At 36.9% G+C, this 17,087-nt stretch overlaps 2 protein-coding genes, 1 long non-coding RNA gene and 1 other non-coding gene across 4 annotated transcripts; 1 reads left to right on the plus strand and 3 right to left on the minus strand.

Moving 5' to 3' along the window:
- Window positions 1-467: 467 nt before the first annotated feature.
- On the minus strand, window positions 468-3,452 carry LOC112740771 (subtilisin-like protease SBT1.8). The gene is made up of 2 exons (XM_025789370.3): window positions 1,518-3,452; window positions 468-1,441 (listed from the first exon to the last, which is right to left on the minus strand). Exons 1-2 carry the CDS (start codon window positions 3,145-3,147, stop codon window positions 765-767), a joined length of 2,307 nt encoding a protein of 768 aa, XP_025645155.1. The 5' UTR covers window positions 3,148-3,452; the 3' UTR covers window positions 468-764.
- A 1,984-nt stretch (window positions 3,453-5,436) lies between these two features.
- Window positions 5,437-5,518, plus strand: TRNAS-GCU (transfer RNA serine (anticodon GCU)). Its single transcript has one exon. It is a non-coding gene; the product is annotated as a tRNA-Ser (tRNA).
- A 3,339-nt stretch (window positions 5,519-8,857) lies between these two features.
- LOC140178795 (uncharacterized) lies at window positions 8,858-11,263 on the minus strand. The gene is made up of 2 exons (XR_011871722.1): window positions 10,996-11,263; window positions 8,858-9,959 (listed from the first exon to the last, which is right to left on the minus strand). It is a non-coding gene; the product is annotated as an uncharacterized lncRNA (long non-coding RNA).
- A 1,727-nt stretch (window positions 11,264-12,990) lies between these two features.
- LOC112740777 (serine/threonine-protein kinase RIPK) lies at window positions 12,991-15,699 on the minus strand. Its single transcript, XM_025789379.3, has 4 exons — window positions 14,835-15,699; window positions 14,606-14,741; window positions 14,374-14,510; window positions 12,991-14,030 (listed from the first exon to the last, which is right to left on the minus strand). Exons 1-4 carry the CDS (start codon window positions 15,261-15,263, stop codon window positions 13,422-13,424), a joined length of 1,311 nt encoding a protein of 436 aa, XP_025645164.1. The 5' UTR covers window positions 15,264-15,699; the 3' UTR covers window positions 12,991-13,421.
- Window positions 15,700-17,087: the final 1,388 nt, after the last annotated feature.

The following is a 17,087-nucleotide window of genomic DNA, read 5'->3' on the forward strand; positions in this document are numbered from 1 at the left end:
GGCAGTGGCAGCTTCTTGAAAACTTTGACAAGCATATAAGAGTTTTTACTTTTTATCTCCGAAAAGAGAAGTGTAAAAGCGATTTCTTTTTTGTCCTATTATCTTTTATTTTCTACCAAGTTTTAATCTCGGTGGTCCTACAAGAAAGTTGATGATCAATGAAGTGATCAAACGGGAAAAGAAGTCAGGAAAATATGTGATGGGCGTGAACTACTTTTTTTCTGCATTGCTGACAATGACACAGAACTCAGCAAATGTCTTTTCATTCATTCAGTACGCAGATTTGAAGCCAATCTGGCTTTAGATCGTTTGGAATGAGACATTTCGGAAAAAAGAATATAGAAATTAGAAATTCAATTCAGAGTAAGTTTTCACTCAGAAAATGACCCCCTTTTGTGTGCCTATTATAGAGATCTACTGCGGTAGAACTAGAACTAGAATGCTAAAATATCCAATGAAAACAGTGATTACACACGAGGGTGGTGTTCAGACCACAGAACTGTCATTGCTATGTTTCCATATTTGTGAAGTGGCTAAATATATATGCACATTGCACACACACACACAGCATTTTTAAAAATTAAAACAAAATCTGAAACTAGCTAGCTAGGCATGAGGGAACAAAAACAGGCATAATAAGCTGCATATAATACTCGTTGGAGCATTATATTGAACATCATAATATTATTACATACATATATAGCAAGGACTCTGTGTTTGCTACGTTAGCTTTTTAGTACTGGGTATAGAAGGAATAATTAAGTTCACGAATCATCAGTCCATGCAAAAGCAACTGGGCTCCTAACTTGGTGCACTTGATTGCTCCACACAATGCTACCGAATTTGGAAAGAAGCGAGTAATCATCAGCACTCTTGTTGGACACAAAGGTGACCGTGTAAGATTGCTTTTCCCCAACTTGGGCGAACACAAGCCTTGTGGGCTTCACCGTTATTGCCACGACGGATGGTCCATCAACATCCACATCATACACGGATCCTGCTGCCCCAACATTGGTCAACGTCCGAGTGTACGCAACAGCCCTCTTCTTGGTCCCAAACACAACCGAAAACGACGGGTAGTTCAACTGCCCCGCCTCATCAAATCTCACGGAACAATTCACGTTGGGATTCTTAACAATAAGCTGTATAGTCTCAGGCGTATAGTAGTCCAAGGAGCACAAGAAGGCAACGTAATCATCGGTGGTTGCGTCGTACACAAGCCCTGGAGAGAATGCCTTTTGTGGGTTCACATACCCGGCACCATGAGCCCAGGGGGTTGAAAAGTCTCCTCCGGCAGCATCCTTAAAAGGGGAGTTGGTGTTGTCGTGTGTAGAAGCAGTTGTCATGAGTGCCGATTTGATGGCACTTGGACTCCAATCTGGATGGGCTGCTTTCAACAACGCACCCAATCCGCTTATGTGTGGACATGACATTGACGTACCTATAATTCAATTCCCAGGTCAAATTATAATAATAATGACATCTCACGTGATCAAAATTAACTAACTAGTAAGTACCTGACATGATATTGAATTGGGTTTTGCGAGTATCCTTCGTTAACCCAGACGGGCCAACAGCCTCGGACCATCCCGCCAAAATGTTAACACCAGGCCCAATAATATCGGGCTTAAGAATCTGAGGCGTAACTCCATTGGGCCCACGGGAACTGAACGCGGCCACAACTGGCGAAGGCCTCACGTTCAGAACAGTTCCACCGAAGCTAAGCACAGCCGTTGGATTAGGATCCAACGAAGCGTACTCTCTGATCTCATCTCCCGCGCTTCTCCCCACAGCTACGGCCGGTACAAGATGGCTGTCCGCCACCACTTCCTCGCCGCTCGCCGCCGTGTTCGCCAGTATCATCCCCACACCTCCAGCTTCTCTCACCACCGCACTCTTCTCCGCCCGCGCATTGAGCCCTCTGTCGCAAACCACCACCTTCCCTCGCACAAGCGACGGTTCCAGCGAACCGGGCAAGCAAACGCTGCTCGACGAATTGGATTTATCGGTGAAATAAACCAATCCGACCGGTTCGTCTCCTAAACCTTCTCCACCGTAAAGAGAAACACCGCTGAATCGTTTTCCATTTCCGATTTTAACATAAGCTGGGAAATCCCGATCTAGGGTTCCGGCTCCGACGGTCATCACCCAGGGAGCCACATTGGCGACAGATCCCTGACGAGGACCATTGTTCCCTGCCGAGCAGGCCACGAAGATTCCTTTCTGCACCGCCGCGAAGGTTCCAATGGCAATGGTGTCCCGGTGGTAGGCGGTGGAGGAGCCTCCGAGAGAGAGCGAGAGCACGTCGACGCCGTCCTGGATCGCTTGATCAATCCCCGCGAGAATGTCGGAGGCATAGCAGCCGCCTGTCCAGCAGACCTTGTACGCCGCGATGCGCGCCTGTGGTGCCATACCACGCGCCGTTCCAGTGGCGTAACCAAGTAAAGTGGCGTTGGGGACGGCGGAGCCTGCAGCAGTAGTAGCAGTATGGGTTCCATGTCCTTCACGGTCGCGTGGAGACACTTGGTCCTTCTCCCTAACCATGTAACCGCCACCGGAGGACAATAAGTAGCCCTTGGAGAAAGTCCTGGCGCCAATGAGCTTTCTGTTACATAGGGAAGGATCGAAATCCGGAGCTGGCTCGCATTGTCCGCGCCACCTTGTGGGAACCGGAGGCATGCCGGAATCGTCGAAGCTGTTTGTCTCCGGCCACACCCCGGTGTCGAGGATTCCGATGATAATGTCGTTGGAAGCATGGTCGAGATCCTGAATGGTGTGGCCTTCCCACAAGTTTGAAGCCTTCTGGAGGCCCAAGAACTCCGGTGTCCTTGTTGTGTGGAGGGTGTAGCGTGTGTCCTCGTAAACCGCAAGCACCGAATCGGAACGGCGTAGTAACTGTGCCTGGTCCTTGCTGAGGGAAGCGGCAAAGCCATTATAAGCGGTTTCGTATGAGTAGAGCAGGGAATCGGAGTGGGAGTTATGATATTCAAGTGTTGCTGTGTACCAGTCTCGCTTGGAAGGGTTGTGATGTTTGTGTTTCATGTGAACTATGTAAGTTTTCTTTGTGCTGGTGGCCATCGCTTCACATAATAGACATTGTAGCATCATCGCTATCATAACCATGGAGATGGAACACGTTGAGGCCATGCCCTGCCTGCCTTGTTGCTTTTTTCTTGCTAATTAACTCACTTCTCCCCAGTCATATATATATATATATACAATGCAAGCAGCTTAGCCAATGAGGGCTAAGTTTTCTATTATTAATTTTGTAAGGTAGTGGTGTGATTTAATTGCTCTGCATTGCAATGATGCCTCATGCAACTACTGCATACACTTATAAGTTATAACTACTTGCTAATAAGTAGCCATGTCTTTGACATCACTTTGACTAGCGCTCAAAAGAGTCCAAATTATTATATGTTGCATTGCATTTCCTTCTTACATCAATTTCATAATTAGCGTGAAAATATATGGTTTTGTAGTGCATGGGATAGATTTCAGAATTCAGAGTAATTTTTTGTCTTCACTATGCATGGGTTAAACAAAAACAGCTGTAAACGCGTCATGGTTGAGGGTCCACCAATCTTAGCCATTCTTTGGTGATGCAAGACCATGTTTTATTAGCGCAAATCGTTGTTCAACCAAATCTCTTCTTTTGATACGCTCATGCCTGCCGAATATTATACCCTTCAATCGTTATGATATGCATGGATGAAATTAAAGCAAACCTTTTTGTTTTTTAACACTTCATTGATCCAAATTCCAAACTAAATATAAAAACACTCTTGCTGGTGATAAAATATTGAATATTGGGTTTTTAATTTGTCCTCTCCATTCACGGACTTGGCAACTGTAATAAAAAAATAATACAAAACGGGAGCAGGAGTTATAAGATAGACAAGGAGATATTTTGTTGTACGTGCATGCTTTATTAATTTGCCCCACTCATAAGCTCAACAGTGTTTGGATGAGAGTTATTTCTTTTCTAAAAAAGAAAATCTCTTAGAAATCTAATCATAGTATATTCGAAAGGAAGTACAGCACTATGGATTGTGGTGGAAGCAAGAATTTTAGTAAAAAGAAATGACAGACCACAGTATGATGCACTATGCAGCAGTCATATAATTATGACTGAATGAACGAACAAGTGTTTTGGTTTCATACAATTTATTCCTCATCAGAGAAAGCTGTGCCATTATTGGCTTATTGGTAACAGATTCATGCGGTTAAAATCAAAATAAAAGGAAGCATAGTGAGAAAAATTATTAAAGTTTATCTGGTTTTAAACTATCTTCAATTCCCGTGTTTATTTTATTTTATTGAACTTGAAAAATCATAAATTAAATTATATCTGTCATCTGCATGGAATGGAATTCTTGCAGATAACAAGTTAGAAATGCAAAAATAAGTGCTTTCGTTTCAACTGATGAAGGATAGGATCAGGCAGGGTAGGTATTGGTACAAATCAGAATGTTCCGTGCCTGCATTTGTTTTTGACTCTTTCTGAGGTTGCACATGCATAGATAGATAGATATACTCCTTTAATTTTAGCCATCGGTAATTGTAATTATTTAATTCAAAACATTAATTTGCGGGCATGTGATTCATCTACTACTAAATAATATGTATGGATATGTTAATGAAAATCAACCTGAAAGTGGTTCATAAAGCTACACATTGCACGTGTGCCTCCACAACTTTGATGAACTATACACAATACAGACATACACTGCATAACTTTGTATTTATGTGTATTATATATTATATATTATATGTGTATTTGTGCCTTATTGATTTAGTTTAAGGGGGAAAATCCATTTGAATTATGTGTAATTAAAAAACCTGGGTACCTCATCACTGATTCACTGCATTGTAATCTCCCCATTCAGTGGTTTGTCCCCTTGTGTAAAATATCTATAAAACGTCATCGTGTTCTTTGTCTGACACAAATTCACGGGTTCAGCTGAATAAAAGAGATGCATGCATGGATACATGGCCCATGAATATCAAAAGCAAAAATGATATTAATTAATTGCAACTCCTCTAAAATAGGGTTAAATAACAAGTACCTTTGTAATTAATTAATTATTTCTTGAAAAAGAATATGTATATTTAGAGTATCATCTAAGGTTGGTGAAACAGATGATACTGTGTGTATTTATTCTAACAATTAGATGATGTTATTCTTAGCATAATATTTATATAATTATAACCATAATCATAGTATTATACATAGCTAGGAAAGTTGATACTTAACAAGCAAAAATGTGTATTCATTTTTATTTGCTGATGTACTAACTAGTACGGGTTTCTTTTTAATACCTAATGGCTAATGCTAATTTTTAGGTAAACTTAAACTTACTTTTATATATATGGTTTCAATTTGGTTTGAATCTTGTTACCTTGTAAATTAATATGTTCGAAACTTCAACAAGAGTCGCTTTGGCCGAGTGGTTAAGGCGTGTGCCTGCTAAGTACATGGGGTTTCCCCGCGAGAGTTCGAATCTCTCAGGCGACGATGTGTTTTATATTTTGCCCCGCAAACCTCTGATCTGCAGCTAATATAATAATGCAATCAAAGTGAAAATAAGAGATCTTGTTTTGCAAACTAAATCATTAGTCAATAGGGACTTTGGCCCATTGGGCTCCTCATCATACAATCAGCTTCAACGTAGCATCAGATCATAATTTGTAAATTACAAGTCACACACGAATATGTGCATCTAAGGTCGTTATTCTTTATCATTTCTTATGAAGACATACATATTTGTCTCTTAAATATAAATTTCTATATTTTTCTTCTGTTTGTTTAATTTTTACTCATAGGAAGGGTTGAGTTAGTTACTTACACTAAATTTTTGGCAAAAGCACGGGAAATAATGGACCATCTTTTGTTTGTGTTGCAGTTAAAGATATATATAGCCTCTCTAGTGCAAAAGCAGCAGGAGATATCAGGATTTTTATTATATTCTACGTCCAGAATGATTTCGGCCTAACACATGCAACTAATAAGAAATCACAATAATTATTGTGTAATACACATACTTACCTTTGATAAACTATTTAAAGCTCAAAGAATGCATATGAAAGCAATGAGTTTTTTTTTTTTTTGAAGCAAGGAGTTTAACATAATACAGTGGAGTAAACAGAGTCAGAAAATACAATAATCACTTAGAGAAAGTACATGACATCACAAAAAGAGACCTCATGTCATTTCCGGCATAGTTATCAACAACTAACGGGATCCACACCTTTCCACTCGTTGAAGCTCACCACCGTCATATTGATTATTTCTTCCACATCTTTGCTTTTATTCTGAAATATTCTTCTATTTTTTTCTAGCCAGATGTTCCAAACGATTGCGCAGAAGCACCTTAATCGTTGTTCTTGATCCACCTTTCTCCTTGGTTCCTCAGTCCAACATAGGAAATGTTCTTTCATCGAATCCAGAAAGGACCACTGTTGGCATAGCATCGATATCCAAGCACTCTACACCTGCCAAACAAAATCACAGCTTAGAAACAAGTGGTGGACATGCTCCACATCGTTATTACATAAAACACATACATTATCTTCCTTACTGATAATTCTAAACCGGCTTAGCCTTTCTTTTGTATTCACCCTCCCTATCAAGACGAACCAAGTAAACAATTCCACTCTTGGTGGCACTAAACCTTTTAAGATAGTCTTAGTGAAGCTGTAGCTGGTAACCTCTTCTGGGATAATTTCCTACTGCAAAACCTGCACAAATGAGTTAGTTGAATAAACACCTTGTCTATCATATTTCTACATCACTCTATCGTTTTTGTTATTTACTAGTTTCACAGGTCTCAATGCCTCATGTAATTGACTCGGAAGTTCCAGCTCCCATTGAAAGAGCTCTCTCCGCCATTGGAAGTTCTAAATCCGATCTAACCCGTTCCAGAACCCGCAATCCCCTATAACAAATCCACATTGGTTTGAAATAGAGAAAAGCCTGGGGAGCCGATCCTTCAAAGGTCCACCAAGTAACCAAACATCCTCCTAAAACCAAGTACGTGGCCCATCACCAATCTCCATAGATAAGCCAGTAATCATCTTCTCCCTTATATGTTGATTCATTATCTGCATCTGGCATATATCCTTCCAGGGCCCGCCTCTAGTAGGTAGCACTTGAGTTGAGAGAAGCTCATTAGGATTTAGATTATTGGAGGAGCATACCACTTTCTTCCACAACGGGCACTCTTCCTTCGCAAATCGCCACCACCACTTAAACAACATAGCTGTGTTATGAATCATAACATCTCCCACTCCCAACCCACCAAGTTTCTTTGGAGCCTACACCACTTTCCATCTTACTAATGCCATCCCATTACTACCATCCTCCTTACTCCACAGGAACCTTCTCTGCAGTGAAATCAGTTTCTCAGCAACAGCTTTCGACATCTTGAACAAACTCAAATAATACACTGGCAAACTATTTAAAACTGATTTGATCAGCACTAATTTTCCAGCTTTGTTCAGTACTTTAGCTTTCCACAGGCTGAGCTTTTCCTCCACTTTGTCTATTATAGGCTTCCAGGTCTTCACCAACCTCGGATTTGCTCCTAAGAGGATTCCAAGGTATTTAACTGGAAGGGAATCACGCTTACAACCCAACAAGCGGCACATACGCTGGATCCATTGTTCGTCACAATTTATTGGAATCAAGCTCGACTTATCAAAATTGATACTGAACCCTGACATCAACTCAAAGCATCTCAGGAGTCGCTTGTAATTCTTGATAGTCTCCTCTTCTGGTGGACAAAACAGAATTGTATCATCAGCAAACTGTAGATGTGAGAACTCTATACTATCTCTCCTAACCAACAAAGGTGATATGCGGCCGTTCCTCACTGCCTCTCCAACCATTCCATGCAGCACATCCACAACCAGGACAAACAAGAAAGGAGAAAGTGGGTCACCTTGTCTAAGCCCTCTTTCCATTTTGAACGGCTTAGTCGGCAAACCATTTACCAAAACCAACATAGATGTTGTGGCCACACATTCCATAACCCACGATCTCCATCTATGTCCAAACCCCACATTTTGCATTACTGTGTCCACAAAGCTCCACTTGACTCTATCATATGCTTTTTGAAAATCAATCTTGATTATTGCAGCCTCTTTTTTTCTCAGTTTAAGCCAATTTACAGTTTCACTCGCGATAAGTGCCCCATTATGTATTTTCCTTCCCTTTACAAATGCGCTCTGAGTCTCCCCTACTAACTCTGGTATCATAGATCTCATCCTCCTAATTAGTACCTTGGAAATAACCTTGTATACACACCCAACCATACTAATAGGTCGTAGGTCCTTAATCTCCCTTGCACCAATGAACTTCGGTGCCAGCGCTACCCAGGTGACATTGGAATTAGCCGGTAACCTGGATATCTGAAAGAATCACATCACAGCTGCCGTGAATTCAGATCCAATCTCGCCCCAACACCTCTTAATTAAATGAGTAAAGTATCGTTTTTGTCCCCAACGTTTGGGGTAAATTCTATTTGTGTCCCTAACGTTTAAATCGTCCTATTTGTATCCTTAACGTTTGTAAAAGTGATTCAATGTTATCCTGCCGTCAGTTACACATCATGAGCGCTTTAATTTGAGTTTTAAAAATCTCTTCTTGAAGTTAGAATATAAATGTTTGGGATAGAATCGATGATCTACTCCGAAAAAGAGCTCATCAAATGTTGAAACTAATTCCTACAACATTTACATAATTCACTTTTCTAAGGACATAAGTGAATCTAAACACAAATAGTGGGTAAAATATTAAAATCAACCACATCCAAGTGAGACCTAATTGAGAATGAATACATTCAAGTGAGAATAATTGAAAAATATAATCTGATTTATTAGTATAATTGATAGTAGGATAACATTGAATCACTTTTATAAACGTTAAGGATACAAATAGGACGATTTAAACGTTAGGAACACAAATAGGACTTACCCCAAACGTTGGGGACAAAAACGATACTTTACTCTAATTAAATTCATGTTGTATCCATCACAGCCTGGTGCCTTAGAAGACTCGCAATCCCATACAACCTCTCTGATCTCCTCAGCCGATGGCAGCGTCTCCAAATTCATAGAATCTTCCTGGTCTATCCTACCTACCAGACCGTCCCTGAATCCCACCATCGGAGAATCTTTCTGGTGATATAAATCCTTATATAACTCTGTAATTGCAATTTTTATTCTAGCTTGATTCCTGACCAGTCTGCTGTTGATTAATAGTGTATCAATCCTATTATTCTTCCTTCTTGCTGAATCTATATTGTGAAAGTATCTTGTATTTTTGTCCATATCCTTCGCTTGCCTAGACCGAGACATCTGTTTCCAGTGAACTTCTTTTCTCATATACCACCTCTCACAACAAGTAACTAGCGCCTTTCTTCTAACCTCCATCGTTCCATCATACACTACTTTTTAATTTATTCCTCAAACTTTGTAATCTTCTTGTCCATGTCACCAAAGTTGGCCTTGTGCCACCTCCTTATCGGAGTCGTCAAAGCCTTCGATTTATCCGTGAACTGTATCTCCCCCAATCCTCTCCACTTATCCCTCACCATTCTGAGAAAGCCTTCATGTCTAAACCAAGAATCTAGGCTTCGGAATAGCCTTGGACCTTCCCTCAACTTCTTGTCTTCCACTAAAATAAGACAATGATCTGATAAGTCTCTAGGTCCACCTCGTAACCGGGTCTCGTAAAACTCTTCTAGCCACTCTAAGCTAACCAGAGCTTTATCTATACGACTGTAAAAACGCCTCTGAAACTATGTGAACTTACGATCAGTGAGTGACAAATCCACTAAGTGCATATCTTGTATTCAATTCTTGAAGTTATCCATAGACCGAGATAAAATAACAGTACTTTATCTTTTCTCCACATGTACTATTTTATTAAAATCTCCTATGTAACAACAAGAAACCTGGCATAACCCAATCATGTAACGAGTTAATATATAAGAAAGCAATGAGTTAAATCATGATAATGATATGTGTGGCGGTGGGGGATATATAAGATGGTTGAATATGAACCTTAGTTTCATCATTATTATTGACTTACATATTGTTGTTTGATTGATTATGTGCGCCTACATATACAGATCCCAACTCCTTTTCCACTCCTTTAATTTACTGCTATGCTAATTTATAATTGGTTTGCTTTAAGACATGTTTTCCGCCAGAAAAACATTATCATACACATGTTAATTTGATGTTGAACTTAATATATATCTAATGTTAGATATGATGATCATGCACCGGATTAATAATAATAAGCCCCCAATACCTCCTTTTTTTCCCCTTGCACTTGAGTGAATTTGTGAATATTATATTAGAATAATACTATACATTTAAATTTTTTTTGTTAAACTAAGTTTAATTAAATTGATCTAACATAACAAAAATCAATTATAACTAGTATTATTCTAAATTTTATTGTTCAACTTAGTTTATAAAAAGACTTAGATGTATAGTATTACTCATTATTATATTATTATCACTTATGACAACTGGCTGGCAACTATAATCTCTGCAGTGTCAAGATTCAAGAAGGCCGCTGATTCCTTTAATTTGATGATAAGAGTCACGTTTGGATTAGTTTTGAATAAAGTAAGACATCAATCCCTCAACCTCAAGGGTATGTTTGATATCAGAACAGAGTGATCAACCAACATCCAATATAATTATTAATTAAGCCACCTAGTAAATAACACAGCAACTAACACACAATCTTTTAAAATTGGTAGTTGCTTCGCTACGATCATAAATTAATACATGTCAATACTCAATACAATAAAAATGTGATCAACAAAAAGACGATTAAAAATTAACAAAAGTCAACCATAAAATCATGACTAGCTAGCTAGAAAGCCACTAATGCAACAATAATATGCGTGCAGAGAGAACAAATTCTAGATCTATATCAGAACTATAGTGGCATAAATATATATATAGTTTTACCAACAAATTCAAGCATAGCAGCCACCACAGTAACTCAAAATTCACTGAAACCAAAAAATCACAGCAGCCACCACCGCCAACATATTTCTTGGCTTACTGGAGCATTGCATGAGCGCTCTCAAGATATATTTAATATGAAGTAGTAAAAAGTATTGTGTACATTATTTATATTGTATAATTTTCCAAGGAATTGGTCTCTGGTTAATTAGCTGGCTTGGCCTCTTAATCAAATTTAAATATTTGTGGTAGGTAATAATGATTATGTCATTCTACAAATATCTATCTTTGACAATCACCCAAGCGTTTAATTTGTCGTATTTAAGAAATAAGAATAGAGAATTACCCAAGTGGATAAAATAAAATAAAATAAAATATTATTCTCGAAACCCACAGAATTGCAGAGACAGCCCTTGTTAATTTGTCAACTACAACGGCTACTAATTTTCATATTAGTATAATATTGTCTTCCATTTTGGAAAATATCCGCATAAATTCTTGTGGTAGCTAGGGACGAGGGGCTAATTGATGATATTATATTATTATTCATTGTGTCTAAAATTTATTAAATATTTAAATTGATGAATTCCAGGCTTTTGCGCATCACACGGTCACTCAGACATGCACGGTTTCATCTTCTTGTATCTATTATTGCTACTCTCTATGACTATGAGGACCACATAATATGATGGGAGCATATGTATAATGTATGTATATATCTTTCTCATCTACAAACCCTCTTCTTGTTCACACTATATAATATTACAGAAATATTTGCTAACAAACAAAATTAATAAAAAATAATCAAAATTTATCTTATTTAATATTTATTAATTATTGTTAAAATTAATAAATAATAAAATAAATTTAGAATTTTTTTTTAGTATTACTAAAAATAAATTTATCTTATTTTACTAGGTAAACAATATTTTTTGTGAATAATATGAACAATAAATTCTAAAATTACTCTAATAAAATAAAAATACACTACACTCTCAAATTACTCACCTAAATCTTAATATTAGAATACTATTTACATATCTAATAAATTAAATATCCAATATTTTTATTATTCATATTATTTAGTATTTTCATAATCTACCTATACTTTTTCCTACTAATAATTCGCTCGGTTAATCAGAGTCTTACTGCCTTACATGATGGCAATTAAACCTTATTGAAATTAAAGATTCTCCCATTATTTTGTCTCTTCATAATACTCCCAAGTCTCAACCGACACAACTCTTTCAATAAATTAGTTAGATAATAAAAATTCACATTCAATTATTTTTATGTAAAACTAATAATAAAAAAATTATAAAATAAAAATTTAATTAAATTTATTAAATTATGTAACAATTTTTACTATAAATTTTACAGTAAAGACAGCGTTCAATAAATTAGTTAAATAATGAAGCTTGTTAAACATATCAAGTCAATATTTAAATTAATAACACTCGGCCTAGCAGTACACGATACAAAGATACTATCGTCAATTACCTATGATTTTATTTGATTGATTGAGCATGGCTGGAATAAATTATTACTATAAGGAATTTCATTTGCATGAATAATAATTTATCAAAAACCAAGATATATAGCTAGATAGCTAGCAAGTTAATAAGTTGACGAGTTGAATCGTGTTCATTATTTAATTCATGTACTAATTGAAGTGTATGTATATGGCATAAGAATACAAAAGTAGAAAAAAAAATTAATAATTATATAGGAGGGGCAGGTGTTAGTGCTGTCCAGCAGTGGGGTATGATCTGATTGGCAAATTGTTGTGTATATTATTCACATGTATGTGTTCCGGTCAAACCGGTCAGCTATATATGTAATCTAGCTGTACTCGTTTTCTTTGAAGATATGTTTTCAACTTCATTCACTCATTCAAACACAACAAATCGTAGTTGGTAAATAATTGTCCAATTGCTGAACTAGTCTCTCTTCTCTTCTCCTACTTCAAAATTTCAAAACGCCCCCATTACACTCTAATTTAATAATAATAATCTCTCCTTTAATTTTTGCTTTCCTTTTGGCTTGAAGGCTCATTACAGTGACCATAAAATTACTTAACTATATATGTATGTATTATTTACATTTCGAAAATGTTTGATAACAAAAAAAAAATCAGCCAAAAACAACTATAAATTACCTTATTTAGTATTCATTGATTGGGACAATTAATGAATGCTAAATAAAGTAAGTTATGACTGTTTTTTTTTTTCTCTCTAACATTACCAAGTAATGTTAGGTAGACAAAAAAAACAGCAAGAACTTGCCTTATTTAGCCTTCATTAATTATCGCAATAATTAATGAATGCTAAATAAGCCAAATTTTGGCTATTTTTTAGCTGATTTTCTTTTGTTACCAAACATTTCCGTTACCCTTTACATTTTACAGTATAATATTGGAGCTGAATTAATTAATTGGATTTGTCATCGGCATTGTGATTGTGTGAATCTGGTGAAGACTTTGGCGACTTGAGAGGATGCCTACGATGGTGAGTTCTCTTCCGCTCCTTGGGAGTTTGAGCATCTGTGGTAGTGTTGGTATCATCATGATTTGGAACAGTGTAAACAAAGGGTCCAATGGGGACATCATCATAGTCCTGGAGTGGCTCAAGGATCTTAACCACGGCGGGCATAGAAGGACGGTTCCTAGGCCTATGGCTGAGGCACTGGTAAGCCAAGGCTGCTGCTTTCTTTGCACCCATCTCAGAGTACTGTCCCTCCAGCCTTGGATCCATGATCCTCCCCAGCTTCCTTGAATCGTTGAGTGCAGGCCTCGCCCATTCCACCAGATTCTGTTCTCTTGATGGACGCCCCTTGTCCACTGATCTTCTTCCTGTCAGCATCTCCAACAGCACCACTCCGAAGCTGTACACGTCACTCATTGCTGTCAAGTGACCTGTCATCACGTATTCCGGTACTGCATATCCTTGTGTCCCCATCACTCGTGTTGACACGTGTGTGTCATCTCCTTCAGGCCCGTCTTTTGCCAACCCGAAATCTGATAGCTTTGCATTGTAATCCTGATCATCATTATCATATCATCAGTTTTCAATTTTAAACTTTGAATAAATTACCATTTGTATCCACGAAAGACGACAATTGTAATCACAGAAGATGACTTTTGTGTGTCAAGAGTATGCTAACAGACCAATTACATAACTAACGTCTGAGTACTCTTGGCACACGAAGGTCATCTTCCGTGGTTACAATTGTTGTTTTATTCTTATATGGATACATTTGTCAGCGTCTATATTTTTTATGAGTACAAATGGTAATTTATTCTTAAACTTTTTTATAGACTTCTGAAGAAAGTTAATTCAATAACAACAACAATAATAATAATAATGCTATTGTGACACTCACAGAGTCTAACAAGATGTTTGAAGCCTTGAAATCTCTATAGATTACTGGCTTCTTTTGTTCATGAAGAAAGGATAGACCTTTGGCTGCTCCAACAGCAATCTTCATTCTTGTTGACCATGGCAATGACGCAGAGTATCCTGCAATTTCATTAAAACACAACACACATTAGCATATTAAATACATTATTATAGTCAAACAAATTAAACAGTAACTAATTAACCCAACAACTTACTTCTAAAGAGTTGATTCTCTAAGCTGCCTCGTGGTAAATACTCATACACCAGAAGCCTATGTTCCTCTTCACAGCAGTATCCAATCAAATTCACAAGGTGCGGGTGACTCAGTTGACCCAGAAACACAACTTCAGTCTATCATAAACCAGAACAAACAATTGTAAGGTTTAATTAACTACTAAACAAACCAGAATGAATCAAAAGAAGAAGCTAAGGGACTTGACTTACCAACCACTCCTTGTGGCCCTGAGTTCCATCCAAATCCAAAAGCTTAACAGCAACAGGCTGAGCCTTAAGACCAGGCCTTACCTTATCATCAATGAAGCCTTTGTGGACAGGTCCGAAGCCTCCTTCACCAAGAAAGTTACTTGATGAGAAGCTCTGAGTAATGATCTTGAGTTCGGCGAGTGTGAACACATAAAGGTTGGTCCCTGCTAGAGATATGGAGATCTCCTCAGAGAGCGTGGTAGCGCTTGGAAAACTCAAATCGGTAACCGAAACTCTGTTAGAACCGCTCCTAGTAGTACTAGTACCGCTACTATGACCCTTGGTTGCCACCACTTTGTTGTTTGATTTCTTAGGAGACTGTGGTGGGTAATCAGAATGATCACCACCCTTGTAACAACTCAGGAACAAGGAACTCAATGTCATCTTCATCTAACCAAAAGAATTAAAGAATAATAATGTTTGTTTTTTCTTGAGGAACCTTAGAGAATTGGTGACATATATAGATACAAATTACAAAGTGTTTAGGCAGCAGAACTTGTTGGTTGTGTTGAATTTTTCTCTTTGATTTGTGTAGCTCCTGTACGCAATGGAATTATTCTTCTTCTATGTGCCATTTCTTTATTTATAGGGGGGTGCGGTGGTTGTGGTGTTTGGCAAACCCTTTGAAAGTGATTTAAATAATTGGATTAATGGGGAACCGAGTATATCTTATTCTCAAGTCTAAGATGTTGGGTTTAGGTAAAATGACATGTCTACCCCTCCTTGACTTTCTCCCATTAAAGGACCTTCTTAGTAGGAATGCCATCTTCCGGAATGTTTCCTTAGCTTTCATTTCATAACACTCAAATGCTATAATATAAGTGGCGCTTTAAAAAGCTATTACAACAGTGGAATATACTACATAATAAATTGTAAGTAAATAAATGAATCTTACAATTTTATTTTTGCCAGAAAAAAAAATATATTTTCTTCTAACAACAACTCATATTTTCAGTCAATCTTGTTTCAAAAAAAAATTCCATAATTATGTAAAAATCATAGCAAAATAGAACTCCATCTCAACTAAATTTTTTATTGCCTTTACGCCGCCGCCATCCTTTTTTTCCGGCACATTTTTATTTTTAATATTGGATTAACAGTGGAGTTTTTTTAAATTATGATCTACTGTAGTATTTTTTTAAAATGTGGGATGATTTAAATTATGATCTATTATACAGAAATCGGACCGTTCGATTTGTGTTTAAAAATTTAAAAAATTTGGAGTACACAAATCGGACTCCAAAATTTTTTAATTTTTTAAATTGTGTACCTTCCATAGTTTTATAAAACACCAAAAATTATCACGTTAAGGCATAACACTCATCATACTTCCATATCCAAATTTTTTTAGCCTTTGTGCGGTGTATATGTATTTTCTAAACACAATATTTTTTTTGTTATCTAAAACTCCCTTTTTTTTTATTATCTATTTCATCACTATATATGGCAGCTAGCAAAGGGACAGACAGATGACGTAGTACGATTAAGTGAGCGACTCTTCGATCAAGCAATGTGTGAACATGATTTAATTTGTTTCTTCTTTCAGATACAGAGAAATGGAACAATAAGCAAAGTCGATGTTCTTGCAACATTGTTAGATTATAGTTTATAGAAAATTTTAATTTAATTTGTTTCTAGTTTCTACGTTCCACTATATACATACAAGAGAAAACATCAATGTTTATTAAACAGCAACATAAAATAAAAAAAAAAATCATAGTAGTTGGAAACTTGAATTATATGCCTGCGGTTCAACGGCAACGAACTATTAATTATTAGTTTATGTTTAGTTACGTTAATTTTTTACAAAAAAAATCATGTGTTATATTTTAATACTAATTATTGTTTTAACTAATGAGTTAGGTGGTTTGGATGAAAAATATTACTTAAACAAGGAGGAATTATTTATGCAACACGTTAATGGCCAATTGCCCTTTTATAAAAAACTTAGATTATTCAAGTTACTCTTTTTTTTTTTGGAACATCTCCACATACATAGCAAGCGGAATCTTTAATTTCGTGACCACCTCGTATAAGTGAAACATAATTTGAGAAATTGTTTGGTATGTAGTTAGTAGAAATAGAACATAGTGCGGAAGAAAAGTTAAACACCATAATCCACAAAAGTTGACAGCAAGTAATAAATAGGATGCTTGATTTTAATGGATCCACCTGAATTTATGAAATTAATTTTAACCAACTTATCCTTTAAAA

This window comes from Arachis hypogaea, chromosome 14 (assembly GCF_003086295.3).
Source record: "Arachis hypogaea cultivar Tifrunner chromosome 14, arahy.Tifrunner.gnm2.J5K5, whole genome shotgun sequence".
Classification (NCBI taxonomy): domain Eukaryota; kingdom Viridiplantae; phylum Streptophyta; class Magnoliopsida; order Fabales; family Fabaceae; genus Arachis; species Arachis hypogaea.